Source organism: Diabrotica undecimpunctata, chromosome 9 (genome assembly GCF_040954645.1).
Source record: "Diabrotica undecimpunctata isolate CICGRU chromosome 9, icDiaUnde3, whole genome shotgun sequence".
Classification (NCBI taxonomy): domain Eukaryota; kingdom Metazoa; phylum Arthropoda; class Insecta; order Coleoptera; family Chrysomelidae; genus Diabrotica; species Diabrotica undecimpunctata.
Window position 1 is genome coordinate 89,890,022 of NC_092811.1, and position 16,122 is coordinate 89,906,143.

At 31.8% G+C, this 16,122-nt stretch overlaps 1 protein-coding gene across 4 annotated transcripts in view; it reads left to right on the forward strand.

The window, feature by feature from the left end:
* LOC140450265 (E3 ubiquitin-protein ligase RNF144B) overlaps positions 1 to 16,122 on the forward strand; it is a 393,953-nt gene that overhangs the window by 325,399 nt on the left and 52,432 nt on the right. For all 4 annotated transcript variants that reach the window (XM_072543787.1, XM_072543785.1, XM_072543788.1 and 1 more), the window contains one exon: positions 8,648 to 8,918. In XM_072543787.1, coding sequence (XP_072399888.1) covers positions 8,648 to 8,918 — 271 coding nt within the window. The remainder of the gene's footprint in view (positions 1 to 8,647; positions 8,919 to 16,122) is intronic.

Below are 16,122 nucleotides of genomic sequence, written 5' to 3' on the forward strand. Positions count from 1 at the left end.
ACTTTTTAAGTTTACAAAAATTTACATTAACTCCGTAGAATTTAGTTCTACGACCTTTAGGAGTCATGATAGCTTCTTTATTTTTTAAAATCACTATTACGTTAATTAACTACATTAAGGGCTGAAATTAACCAATCTTTTCTGAGAAAAATCAAAGTTTTTAACAAAACTTTTAGCAAACAAAATTATTGAAAATTGTCTAAACAGGAATGTTGTAAACAACCAGTACTTTTCGTTCCGACTAGAGTAAAAGGAGTGGGCCTAGCCGAAGCGCTCGGAAAAAAATGACGTATCTCGAGTTCTACTGGTCTAACAGCCGGTTTCCGAAACGTTATTCAAATCTCCGATCGTCTAATCGAGCTGTTAGATTTGATCAACTGTTAACCAGTGACCAGTTTCTGAAACGTCGATCATCTTAAAATTACATGATCGTAGAAAATCGATTATCTGACATACAATTTGGTATCGATACTGTCACAATCGGCTATAAGTCAGGCCAAGTTGGATATAATTGGAAAGCATGTGATTTCAAGGTTTATGTACCCACCTATTAAAATGCGTTGTTACTAGAGATGAACGGACAGTTCTCATTATTTCTTCCAGCAATCTCATACATCTCCTCAGGAATAGCAGCTTCAACATCTACCATATCATCAACGTTGTCATTGTGATCGATAGCTATATTGTGCAATACAGCACAGGCCACAACAATGTTCATGGCTGTATCTAATTTTACTCGTAGTCCCACAGATAGGCAGGAAAACGTCTCTTTAATACCCCAAAACATCTCTCTATGGGATTTCTTGTGGCTACTTGTGCTCTATTGTAAGCTTCCTCACCATATTTGTTCTAGGCTGCAAAAATGGAGTCAAAAGGTAACTTCTACAAGGCTATCCACTATCTCCCAAGAGAAAATCTTTCCCATATACACCACTCTCAAAATCGGCACGTATGTGGCTATCATTGAAAATAGTTGTGTCGTGCACAGAACCAGGTCATCTACAAATGATATCTTGAATCCTCAGCTGTGAATCACATATAGCTTGAGTGTTTAAAGAAAAGTATCCTTTTCTATTCCTGAACAGTTCTGCTTGTGGGCCTCCAACTGATTGAATTTTGACATAGGTACAATCAACAGCACCTATTACGTTTGGAAAGTTAGCCAACGCATAAAATCCAGATTTAACACTCAGGCGCTCCTCTGCTGTTGCTGGCATCTTTATAAAAACTGGCCTTAACCTAGCTATAGCAAGAGATATTCTCTTGATTATTCGACATGCTGTTGATTTATGCACTCTCACATTATCAGCCACAGTCACTTGGAACCCTCCAGTAGCATAAAAGCTGATTGTCAGTAAGATTTGCTCAATGGCACTAATAGATTTGTTTCGTTTAGTTGTTATTTCGATATCATCTATTAGTCCCACTAATTCTGTTACAACTTCCTTGGATACTCTGTAGCGTTGTTTGAATTCACTATCACTGTAGTTTGTCATTGAATTCATCCTGGTTCTGTGATTAACACTGGGGACGTCATTTTCCTCTCCGATTGACAATGAAAGGTCAGAAATATCAGAGATGTCCATGTTCTACCAGTTATATAAATATTTTATTAGATATATTTATAACTATTTCTTCCAGAAAAAAGTCTTATTTCTATTGAATAATATGACTTACCTTATTTACAGATGTATTTTGTAACAATTTATTCTGGGTATTTGTTAATTACACTATTTTACACTTTAATTTTAAAAATCTAAATTATAATGAAATAACTAATAATTATAATTAAAAACTAAAAAACTCTTTATTTAATAGCTATTTAACCTATATAATAACTAAAAAACTCTATTTAATAACTAAAAACAACTCTTTATAAAAATTAACAGCCCTTTAATCATCCAATAACCTCAAATTAGGTGACAATCGTTTTTGACCGCCGTTTTACATGCGAAACTAGTTAATCGGCGTTTCAGAAACTCAAAACACTTATGATCGACTGTTAACTAACGATTAATCGCTTGTTAAATCAGGTGATCGACCGTTGTTGAATGTAGTTTGATTGACCTTCTGACTGTAGTTTCTGAAACTCAAAATGCGTTTAATCAACGATTAACCATCGATTACATAATTTTTGAGATGATCATCCTTTCGGAAACCGGCCGTAAATTTGCTCTTTCTTTTTTTAATTTATTAATGTTTGTATTTTGAGAACGATATCTGAAGTGGAAATTCACAATAAACTTATTTCAAACTTCAATTGTGGCTTATTTCCATTAAAATAGTAATTGCTTGAAGATGCCACAAGAAAAGAGCTTCAGAACAAATCTTTAAATAAAACATCCTGTAACTCAGTAAGGAGCCACATTTTATTTAAGTCTTGGGTTAAATCTTAATATGTTGAGCCCAGAAATCTAAAGTTAAAATATTTTCATTGATTAATTAAACACCCTGTATATATGTATTTAGTTTTCCAATTCAACAGGAATTTCGTCTGGTTCTGGAGATTTTTTTACTTTGGATTGTTGAATGGCTTTTTCAACTTCATATTTTTGAGAATTCTTACCATTTTCTGTATTATTAATTTATAAGCCCCTCTGGATCTTCGCGAAATTCTTCGTCGTAGAAATGCTGGCTATCGTGTAATATATATTCACGTTATCGAATAGGGGTTAAAATTATCCAATTATATCCATATTAAACATTTGCTTAAAGGTGATTATTATATCTAAAACAAAGCAATAGATTCCGTTACCACAGTGATAAATTATATTATAATGAATTTGTTTTTTTTGTGCAGGTCAAATTAAACGAAAACAACAATAATAATTTATGCAAATTGTATAGCTTCGGGTTTTTTAACCGTGACTCGTGAATAAAGAATTCAGTATTTTAGGAAAGTTTTCCAATTGTAGGTAATGTATACTCCGAAGGAAAAGTTTTGCTTGAGATGTAGTTTGTTATGCTTTAATATTTTTATTTGTTTTATTTATTTTATATATTATTTATTTATTTTGTTGATTTTAATAGTCATTTTACTCGATTATTCTACTGTTGACTTATACCATAGTTTAAAAAACTTACATAGAAATAAGAAGTTCTTGTTTATAACGGTATATTTTTTATTAAAAAATAATTTATCCAAAATGATTACAAATCTTCAAAACGTTTTCAGTCCATCGGACCATCATCAATGAAAAACCTAAAAGTATATTTCCAGTTTAAGTGACAAAAAACATAAGGTAAAATTTTGACTGTTAAATTACAGAGGTCACTGATTAGAAAAAAAAAATTGATAAGAGTAAGAACTTTAATGTTATTTAATAAGTCATTGATTTTATCAACACTCAAACTTTATATTTAAAAATAAGGTTGAGTTTACCGAAAGTACAAGCGGAATATAGCCGCAAATGTCAAAAATATTTCGGTTTGGTAGTGTTGGCATGTTTTTATAATGCATATGTTGTATGCTTCAAATATAAAGAGATAAAGCTTTTAAAAAGTACATTTTTATTATACTCTTTTATGAATTCTGTAATTTTTAATTTATATGAAGTAATAACGAGTAAATATTTGTCTCTTTCGAGATCAGTTACAAACATCTGTTGTAATCTGGCAACTGCTGATTTGACGATTGCCAAATCTATTCCCTAATCTATCAAAGGGTAATTGCTAAAAAAAATTTCTAATAATTAACTGCAATTAATCTACAAAGAAACAAATATTTACTCATTGTTGTTTTATATAAATCAAAAATTGCAGAATTCATAACATAATATAAACAAAATGTACTTTTCTAAAGCTTTATCTTTTTATGTTTGAAGCATACAGCATTTACATTATAAAAACATGCTAACACTGCTATACCGAAATTTTTTGTTCCATGTTTGACATTTGCGGCTATAATCAGCTTGTACTTTCGGTAAACTCAACCAAAAATAATACAATAGATACTTTAGTTTGTTCCCAAACACAATTTCACTGTTTTTAATTGTTTGGGAATTCCCATTATATTGTTTATCAACAACTGGTTTATTGATAACGACTTTGCTCTTGCTATTACTGAAATACATTAGTAGCATAGTTAACATGAAGCGGTTAATACGTTTTTATATAGTTCTTGCAAATATGGAAAATAAAAATAATCAAAGGAAATGTCGTCGACAAAATTTTTCAGCTAGAAATTGATGGCATCAGTATTGAACAAGTAATGGAAATAAAATACCTGGAAATTACACTGTCCAGCTATGGAGACCTAGACAAAGAAGTGAGAGATCAAGTACAAAAAGCAAATAGACTGGCAGGATGCCTTAATAACACTATATGGCGAAACAGACACATTAACACTGAGATGAAGTTAAGAATTAGAATGACATATGCCTCAGAAACAAGACCCGATACAGCCACAACGCAAACGCTACTGAAAACAACAGATATGAGAGTACTGAGAAGAATTACGGGAAATGCGCTAAAATATCGAAAGAGAAGTGAAGACATTAGAAGAAAATGTAACGTACAGTGTATAAATGAATGGAAACAAAATAGAAAAAAAGAATGGAATAACCACATAAGCGGAATGAAGGAGACCTGTGTCGTCAAAATAGAAAGAGATAAGTCGCCAATCGGCAAAAGAAGTATCCGACGTATTCCACAGAGGTATTAATCCGCCAATGAACAAGCAGAATTGCTTATAAAGAGGAAGAAGAAGAAAATTGTTCGGAAGGTGAAAAATTATTATATACAACGTATCTTGTGGACTCCGTGAAAGGAATGGAAATATGTTGGTCAATGACGTTGTAACTATATGTATCGATTCGTAGTAAGTCGAATACGTCTGTTGGAGATGAGCCACAATAGACTTCTTAGGTTGAGTGGAAAGGTGTTTACGCGCCCACTCATATTGAACCTAACCTAACCTAACGTCTGTTGAAAAAATTGAAACCACAGGAAGAAAACGTATTCAACTTGAAGACGATATTAAGTATGTTATTCCATTCTTTCTTTTTTCGACATGAAATTCCAACCTTAAATAATGTCACATTATTTCGAGACGTGTATTATTCCGAAAATTATGGAAAATAAACATTAGTTATACGAATAGAAGTTGGAACAAAAGTTTTATATAAAAAACCGTTTTATATAAAAGATATATAATAAAAAATACACTTTCGGGCTACATCACAGAACGTTTTCAGACTAAAAAGTCCATCATCAGTGTAATATTACCATGTATTCATCAGTCAAGCCACTAAATATCTGGATAGAAACCCTTAAAACGTTACCAACTTTTTTTTTTATTGCATTTTTGTTAAAAATACGTTGTAAAGTTAAAGTATTTAACAGATATCGTGCATGTAGGATATTTTTGACAACGATGTAACAAAAAACAAAGTTTGTAGTTTTTTAAGGGTTTTACCCAGATATTTAGTGGCTTGACTGATATATACCTAGTAATATTGCACTGATGATGGACTGTTTAGTCCGAAAACGTTCTATGATGTAGTCCGAATTATATACCTTTTATAAGGGATTTTTAAATAAAACTTTTGTGATTCATGGTATACAGCTAACTACAAGACTTTCATTTTCCTTGTGGATTAGAAGTAGGAACAGTATTCTTATAGAAATAGAAGATATTATTTTGTGGCGGAGACACTTGGCAAAATCAAGACCATACTTTCTCAAAGTGTGGCGAGATTTTAAAGTTAGAAACCGTCGACAAGGCTTTATTCAGTGATTCGGATTTTTTTGCTTCTTAAAATTAGTGTTGTATACAAAAAACAATGGTTATTCAACATGCAAAAAAAATTAAGGGATATGCCCTATTCAAAAACACTGTAACACTGCACTGACACTAAGTACATGAAATTTTGAAGAAAAATATAAATGATAACAGGTGTTTTTCCCCTGCGTTTTGGATAACGTCTTGTTATTCTTCGAATACAAGAAAAGTAATCATGAAGAAATGGACGCCCAAAAATTTGAAGGTTGGTTTTTAAAGATTTTATCAAACCTTGAACAATGAGCCTTACCATAGTTAACAATTGGAACCGTCAAACGAACAAAAACTGCCTGGCGGAAAGCTGACATTATGAACTGGCTCTCTTAAAGAAATATATCATTCGATGACAATATGTTGAAAGCACAATTATTAAATCTGAGTAAGGGAACATATATCCAAATAAATGAGTTGTCGAGGAAATGGCTCGTGAAAACAACATAATTCTTCTGCACCTCCCTTCTTATCATTGTGAGCTAAACCCTATCAAACTTAAGTGGGCTGGAATAAAAAGTCAAGTAGCGAGAAAAAATGGAAAAATGCATTAAACATACCAAAAAAGAAGAAAGCAGAATATGGGTCTAGACACTAGAGAGGATGTTTTCGTTAAACCTTTAATTTATCAATGTGACTAATAGTAATTGCAATAGTTTTTCATCATTGGACTAGTTTTCTTCATAGTTAATATTTTGACTTCTTGGCCTTTTGGGAATGTCGAGCTACGTTGTCAATATTGCCTCGTACAATTAAAGTTAATTTTGTTTACATACATACGTCAAATTAAAATATTTTTATCTTCTACATACGGTAATAATTTTTATAAATGCTAAATAAGCTTCATGTAATTAAGTTTTAAATACGTACAAAAACAAATTTGGTACACATACTTTTTTTAGTAGATATACATTTTTAAAATTCTCTTAACTACGTAAACCATACGCTAATGTGTCCAGTCACTGTCCAGACTAAATAATATATCTCTGTCTAACTTGCAGCTTCGATTATCTTCTGTTCTTTTCTACTGGTTAGTGTTGTCATGTTTTATGAGATACTTTCACAAATCCGGTATTTTATGAGTATTTGACTGTATGTAAATTATTAATATAGAAGTTAATACGTTATCTATAATAAAAACCTGGCAACGGTGTAATCGTTAAAACTCCAGTATCAGTGCTTAGAATTTAGTGCCTAGAATTTCGGTATTTTACTATACCTGTTTTCACATTGTTCACAGTGCACAATAAATCTTATAGCCTAGTGCAAAAAGTCACACCTGAATTACTTTTTTGGAATTTTTAAAAATATAAGGGAATATCCAGAATTCTTCTAAATCAGAACGTCAAAATAAAAATATTTTTAATTATAATTGTGGTTTATTTCCAAAAATGTAGTAGTTATTGTCCTACATGTAAAATACCACAAGAAAATATTTTCAGAGGTATACATATACATTGTATCAAAAAATATCAATATTTTTGTATGGGGCTGTACAATAATTTTGTTCTATATTAATCTTGAACTATATTTTAATGTAAACCATTATTGGTTCGTACTAGGAAACAAATCCGGAAACATTTTGAATGTATAATGACAATTTTAGATATGCAACCAGTGAAATATATCAGGAGCAAGGTCTTGCATAAATAGGGTTTAATTTTAAAAGTAATAGAAATTTGTGTAATAAAAAAGTATTTGAGTTTGGTGATAATATTTTGGATTTAATATATGGCCTTCTTTCCAATGCCATTTATTTAAAACATGGACCTCTTAAAATTTAACCAACGCTTAATTTTTGACGATAAATTTTTGTTTTCTATAAATATTGTATCGTACGATGGCCTGGTAGGGAGTACAAAATGCCCAGAAGTTTGGTATTATTATAGATAATATAAAAATTAACCCAAGGAGAAGTTTAGTATTGGAGTATGAGTTAGACGAAGAATTTCAGGTCCAAGTATGTTCATTTTTGCAAACCGGCATTGAGGTGTTTTGAAGAGTACAACGGCGAGCTTTGGGACGTGGGTCTACAGATTGCTTATTAAGAACGGGGGACACTGTAAGAAGTTTGTCATTTTTGTGAGAAATAAGGAAAACTCAAACAGTGTTTGTTGTTTTTGCTCTGCGACGTATTTCTTTGTTTGGAATTCGGTCTCTTAGAGAGACACCTAACATTTGGCGCTCCATAGCCCTCTGAGTCACGCCGTATTTCTTAATTTGGAATTCGGTCTCTCAGAGAGACACCCAACATCTGGTGCTCCATAGCCCTCTGAGTCACGCGATACAATCGGAGAGGTGTACGCGGTTACATCACACTGTCTATACTTAAGAACACGACGAAGTTCGACAGGGCATTCGCATCATGTCAACACCCGGCTTTAGTCTATTTTCTTTAGGTTTTCATTGATTATTTTGTTACCTTGTTAACATCTTGTTGGCTTAACTTGTTTGTTTGATTAACTTGTTGACAGCTTTATACTTTGTAGAATGACATTTTTAAATAAAATAAACCGTTTTAAATGTGCCAAAATGACATATCTGTCACAGTACGGCTAAATTTGATATATCCATTAGATGTAATTTTTTAGGTAAAATAATTTTAAGCTTGAGAAGTCCTATATAATGGTATACATATACAAAGTGAAAAATATTTTAAAGGTACCTTACCAACTTCACTTTAACCTTTTCTTTCCAATTTCACATAATTTTACCAAACAACCAATTAAGCAAAATAGATATTTCGTTAAAAACATAGACAGATCAACTATTGTCTTCAATTTCAAATTTGTCAATGCCAAAATAATACTTTATAAATATCGTTAAAAAGTTAGATGAAGGGTATTCATTTTTAATCAAACTTTATTGTTTCAGATCGGCATCATCTTCCAGCAGCATAGAGCCTCTTCAACCCGTCAATAGACTGAGAGTTTCGCCGCATGAGTCGCATCTTCGTATGTGTTCTCGTTGTTCCAGTCTTTTAACGCTAGCATCGAGTTCTCGTTACTCATTGAATTCTTCGACGGGTGGTTTCGTACCTGTGCCTGCTGGTGAACCGCCGACGCTGTGCAAACTTTGTCTGACGGAGGTGCCTTCGCAGAACGTTATGCGCATAGAGCAGTGTGAGTGTGCCTTTTGCTTAGAGGTAAGAACGTGTTAAATACATTTTTATATTAAAAAATTGACCGTGTGTATATTCTTTGTAAATTCTATTGCTCTCCTTTTAACCAAGTTTTAAGATGATTTCTAAATTCGACACTAGTTTCGTGCAGGGGTTTGAGAGAATTTGAAATGATTATTGGTCAGTGTTAATTTTTATGTATTTTCCATTTAAGAAAAGGAGTATATTTAAATAAACAAAATAAATGAATTTTCTGAACATATACACTCAACATATATTGACAGATTGTCTTAAAACTTTTCTTAAAAGTTACGTCTAACATGCCTAATCCGAATATTCCACTCTTGTTCGCCACAATTGTTTAGTTCCTGAGATATAATTAACCTAATCAAACCACACCAAGTATCAATCTCTCTCGCTGGGTAATTGAATTAACTTTGCTACACGAAACTGATATACGGAACGGAATTGACTGCATTGTTGTTTTGATTCCTTTCTCACTCTCTTCCTTTGCTATACACCAGCAAAGAAATAATAAACTGAGTCATAATGTCAGGACATTGATTAATTCCGTTATTAAATAGACTTCTCGATTATTTGACACTCAAGACAATTAAATTTTTCTCAGAAATAAACTTTGAATCTTGATAATTGCATTTCGTTTTGTTAAATGCCGTAAATGCAATACGCAGAGTCAATTGCGGGCAGTATTGTATTTGTAACAATATGATTCATGTAAGTCATGACTCGATGTATAACTTCTTTCAAATAAACACGTTTTAACATGTTTGTAGAAGACATTATTTGAATACAGACCAAACAAGCATCTGCGGTTGCTAAAGTCGTTTTACCCTATGACGGCCGATATACAATTAAGATATGATCAGTGGACCTCAAACAGTGGGCCGTTAATATTTAATTCCGATCGCTTGAAAAGTAAAAATATTTAATTTCCTGTCTTTTATGTTCAGTAATCATATTGGATTTTACTGTATCAAAGGCAAATAAAATGAATATAATATGTATATACAGGGCGTGTTAAAAGAAGTGGGACGGAATATTTCGAATACTCGAAATTATTTGTCGACATTAAATGCTCATCAAGGTCTCTATAAGTCTCTATTTTGCGTAGAGTGAAAATTATACGAATGGTTTTGCATGCAGTAAAATTGGAAAATACTTGCCAAGTTGCTGGTATGTCCAAATTTGAATACAATACATCCAAGACTTTACTTTCTGCAGACACTGTAATAAATATAATCTTGAAACAAATTGGCACTAAATCACTTCCGAGTTTTCAGCAAAACAAAAGCTTTAAACAAGTGTAGTCCAGTAATTAATACCAAAGCTATTGAGAGTATGCAGTCCAGTAATTAGACGGAAGGTACTTTATCGTTTAACTAAAACACACCACAAGCAAACGATTTTCGGTCACTATCTGAATTGTCTATCCGTATAATTAGAGGCCGGACCTCATCTATAACTCGCTCGATTTGAAAGACTGAACGATTATGTCTTCCGTATGTCTAATACAATTTTGTCATTGTTCTGCCTTTATTTGTTCTAGCGATTCTTTCCATAAACTAAGAACGCTAGTGTTATCTGTTGTTTTGGATGCATGTTTATCATAAAAATTTTTGGCTATACCCCAAACTAACTCAATTGCATTATAGTGGTAATGGTAGGAAGAAAGTCGAAGAACTTCATGGTCATATTTAATAGTCATTTGGTCAGTAACAAATTTCTTTTGAATTTTGTGCTCTCCACACCTTTGAAGTAAATCGACTTTCAAAAATATGTCACTGTAATAAATTTTCTTTTCTGTTAACTACAACTTTATTTCTTCTTTTGTCCGGCTGTTTGAAGAAAAACTCTCTTCTACTCTTGAGTGGTAGGATGCATTATCCAACACTATTATGGATGGTCGCTCCAATTTTTTTAACAAATGTTCTTCAAACCATTCTTCAAAAATATTTGCATCCATATTTCCGTGGTAATCACCTGTATTCTTTGTGGACGAAAAAATTAAACTAGCGTCAGTAATAAAACCCTCATCATTTCCAGCATGAAGTATAATGTAGCGTTTTCCATTACCGGAACGACTAGAAGAATAACATTTCGTGGTGCCATCTTGCCAGGATGATTTTGACATATTTCCTTTAGCGAAAATCCAAGTTTCATCTAAAAATATAACTTGCGTCGGACTATCAGACGTTTTATTGTTCATGTATTTTCTTAAAAAATGCCAGCGTGTTGATACAACATTAGAGAGTTCACACAATACTTTTCTATTATTTATCTTTTTATATCGAAAACCTAAATGTTTCAGCACTCTCCACAAACTTGTTAAACTAATATCACACAGTTAATTGTCTTAAATTTTTTGTAATACAGGACCAATTAATTGTTACGTATTCTTTGACTTTATACGTATTATATATATAATATTTTTAATTGCAAGTTTAATTGACTGGTGCAAATCTAAAGTTTTAGGATGTCGACTATTTCTCTTGCTTACTTTATTTATTTCATCTTCACTCATGTTATTAATTCTTCGGAGTGTCCTCTATAAGATACTGCAAGCACCATATGTGCGTTTCTGAACTGCCATAACAGATGTCAATGGACCCATATTATTTTTTTCCAAATTGAAATAGCTTTGGACCTTCAGAACTAAACACCGTTCTTCTGGAGATAACACTCTACGTTTCGACTGTATTTTATTTTCTTCCAAATTACTCATTTTACTTTAAAGTACCGCTTCACTACACTACTATAAAAAAATTGGTACTTATATACAACTACTGCACCCTAAAAAGGACGAGGGTTGCACAACAGACGAAACAATCGAACACAAATTATTTAACAGCCAATGCTAAACAAACATAAACGCTGCATTGATTGTGATTGCAAAAACCGTTCGAATGTTTTAAATAAGATTTTTGCTGATTATGTGTTTTACTAAATTATTAAATAACACCAATGCAACCCACGACCATCAATTAATTTTTAACGATAAACAGAAGTGTAAATATGATGAAAAGTTTGAATTTGATCTACTTTGTCGATAACAGTGTCGTTAACAGAAAGGTATTTTTAAAGGTATTTTAAAATTTAAATCATTTTTCAATGAATGTGTGGATTTAAGAAATACTTTACTAAAAAAATTTTTAAAGTGTGTATAAAGGAGATTACAATTATTATGACACGTGGTACTCCTTTTTTTTTCAAATAATATGTTCCTTTAAGGGCACAACTTTGATTATTGGGTAAACTTACATTATACGATACGTCAGAAGAAATTAAAAAAAAAATAACATGTAATTAATTCACTGTTTAAATAAATATTCCGTACTCGTACCATTGCAATAAAATATTAAAACCAATAAACGATAACTTGTTGAGCAGTGCTGATTGAAACAACAGAGCAGTAAAATGTTATTTATAAAAGTAGTGTAAATAAAATATATCGCTACTTATCTGGTTCGCTAGTAATAAAGTTACCAGCATTTAATTGCAAAGCGGTCTTCTTAGGTGGGAAATACTTTAGTACTCTTTCTATTGACAGACTAAATAATTGAATACATATCCTTCTGAAATAAAAAGAATATACTAATTTGAGTATATTACATATTTAGGTATATAGTCGACTTCCGCTCAGTCGAAACATTATTAATGTAAATGAAAAATTATTTTATAAACTAAATCGAATGTATTATTTTTATTATAAGCAGAAATATAATATTATATTGTTACAATGTAAAGTGACTAGCAAGGAAACATATTTTATTACTCGCTGGCAATGATCGAATTTAAAACATCCTGGAATTCATGATGGGCACGTGATTTTGGCTACATTTCACCACTTCAGCGCGTGATTTCGGATGAATAATTTTATTTAATATTTGCCAGACAATAACTATACATTAATATATAAATGCATTAATGTCATAAGAATGAAAAAGGGCGAATTTGGACGATACATAACTGGCTACTACATACCTACGCAAAGTGAAAAAACAGCACACGCCTCTGTCTTGGAACATTTTAAAAAGTATTCGTGTCTATTGAATTATAAAAACCGAGATTGTCGTGGAAATGCTATTAAATCGCTTATTGAAGGTTTGAACATTAGCGGTATATCCGAAGAAGACATAAAACGATTTGCAATTCCATTATTACGGGCAAAGCATCCCTCATCATAGTGTTTTATTTCTGAAATAACGGTGTAACCATTCTAAGAAGTTTATCAAATTTTGCTTCATTCATGGGAAGATGATTAAGTTTGCATCTGGATCCTCTTCTGCCAATTCTTTTAATAGACGGTTTGAAGCTCCTAAGGCTTGTCTTCTTACTACCCATGATTACACCCACCGATACCGATACATTCGATAATTCTTTTATTAAATCATCACATATTTATGCAACTTCTAAACGCACGACTTTATTCGACGACATCTTTCGAAGAATATGTGTTGATCAGTTCACTTTCCAGATACCGTGTAAATAGCATTCCTTTCATTTCTGTTCCATTTAACCAAAGTAATTCAATTCGGTTGAACCGTGGAAATTTGTCTTAAGGTTTGCACAGGTAATGTTAGGTTAATCTTCCTTTTATGTTATATATATATATATATATATATATATATATATATATATATATATATATATTTCGTGTGGATTTTGAGAGTGTTATGGAGAATTTTTTAAAAGAAGGAAAGGATGTCAGAAGAGTGTGTGTCTTTTGGGGGTTCCGCATGATCTATAAGTATCGCGAGAATGCTTCAGAAGACTAATAAGAGCAAGCCTGCACATCTGGAGTAGAAAATAAAAATATGAGTCGAGGAATAGCAGAAGTACGGTGTGTTAACTCTAGAGAGTCGTCTCCCAAAATCAAGGTGGAAGCAGGTTAGAAAAACACGAAAGCAGATACGGAAGGTTTCTGGCTTGGAAGTATTCCCGTCGTGAGTGGTATGTCTAAACTCGATTGAGGTATGGCCCATATCAAGAAGACTGTCCCGTAAGAAATGCCCAAAAGGTTACCTCCTGTCTTGGTGCTGAGAATGAGAGAGGTGGAGTTTTAGTCCCGGTCATCTCGGGTTGTGACGAGATCTATATAGGGCCACACTGGTCAGCCACATTCAGATTCGACTAGGATCCTAACGCTACCATCATATTTACCATGGTATTTGGCTGCATATTCCCCAGCTAGTGCTAAAAAAGGGGATGGATTGGCTTAGTTTGAGTTAGGTAACGATTGATGTTAGGTTACTAGCGCCGAGAAATTCAAAACAAAAAGTCTAGCTTGCTGAGTAAGTATGTTGTTTTGCTCCATGATAATGCCCTTCATTATACGGCTAATCAAACTCAAACATTATCACATTGTTTGGCTGTACGATTACCATTTCTTTCTATAATTGAACACGCATGTGACTGGGAAACGCCTTAATAATGACGGCGAAGTCAAAACAACCGTGCTGCAGTGGTTGTCTAATATGGTGGCAATCTTCTTTGAGGATGGAATACACAAGCTGGTCCTACGATACGAAAAATGCCGTAATATTATGAGCATTATGTAGATAAATATGTTTTTTTTTTGGAAATGTTTGCTTGTTTTTTTTTTATTTCAAAACGATACTTACTTTAAAAACATCCCTAGTATTTGGTGCAATTAGGCATCATCAATAAGTTATTTATCTTTTTGTCAAATCATATTTGTTTCTAAATATGATAAGTGTATCATTATTATTAACTATTTATTATTCATCTACATATATCAAAACCATGATACAATTATTTATAGCATAAATGTTATTTGTACGAGAGTTGTGAAAGTGCAGATCTGAATGCTGATAAACGACAACCTTGAGAGTTAATAGTCCATAATTAACAAAATAATTGTCTAACAAGAAATATCGGGAATCTAGTTTTTAAAATACTTGAAAATATTATTTTTTATTGTCGTGTGAAAAGTAACAATGGGTGAAAAATGTTCATGAAATTTTATTTAAATTTCAGGACAAATTCCGTTTGTATGTTCCATTATATTCTTAGCTCACTCTCTCTATCTGTATATCTATTTTTCTCTTTTTATCGTCATAACTCCCACACTGAAGAGTCGTGTGCTTCATGTTGGCTCTGTACAAGGTTGAAATCGAATCTTCTGGTTATTCTGCCTCTCCTAACTGACAAAGGAAAAGTCTTTTCGTTACTTTTTTCTCGCAATCATTATGTGATACTGAACTATATATGTATAAAGTTTTATATTTTATTATTTGTTGCCTTAAATATCTGCTAACCACATAATTGCCAAATTCTAGTAGAGTATTTGATGCGAGTTAAACTTGCTTTAAACGTAATAAACCGTCGACCATAGTGACTCTTCTATAATTATAGTGAGTATGTGTCGAATTCCACAGAAAATCGTCCTTTTTTTGATGCAAAAAAACGCTTTTAAGCGATTTTTTAAAATTTACTCATCGAAAATTTACCGTATTTTCAAGAAATATTTAAAATAGCTGTGGTATCGCTTCTATAGCATCTATAGGACTCTTTAAAAAAATCAAAATAAAGGTATTTTCTTGTAATTTCAAGAAAAAACATTAGTTTTAGTCTAGGTAACAAGTTTATAAATTTTAAAACAGGTCACAGGTATTTTATTTATAATTTTACATTTTTTACGTACGAGTTACACTTTTTGGTATTTAATAGCAGATGACTACTTGAAAAAAGTCTGTATTTTAATTTTAAGTAATCAAAGTAGAGATAATATTCTTTATTAAACATTTTTTGGATAGATTCAAAGTTGCAAAACAATAATTTCAAGGTACGTAGTCGTAATTTTGAGAAAATATCTAAAAAAACAAATACAATAAACTATAATATAGAACAATAATTTTTTAATTGTTGATATACAACTTTACAATTATAATTATATTATTGTACAATAAGTAATATTACTTCCGAAGGGAATATAAAATATACACAAGATATTTATAATATTAAGTTAAATAATACTTTATTCGTAAATTATACATTTTTTTAAATTAATAATAATGCTAATTTAAGGGTACCTCCCGTCCTATTCTTTTTTTCTTTACTTTTAAGCTATAAGGAACGAAAAAAAAAATTGGTCTGAGGAGTGTGTCTTTAAATATGAAAAAGCGTTTTTTTGGCATCAAAAAAAGGACGATTTTCTGTGGAATTCGACATATATGGGATTTTCAGT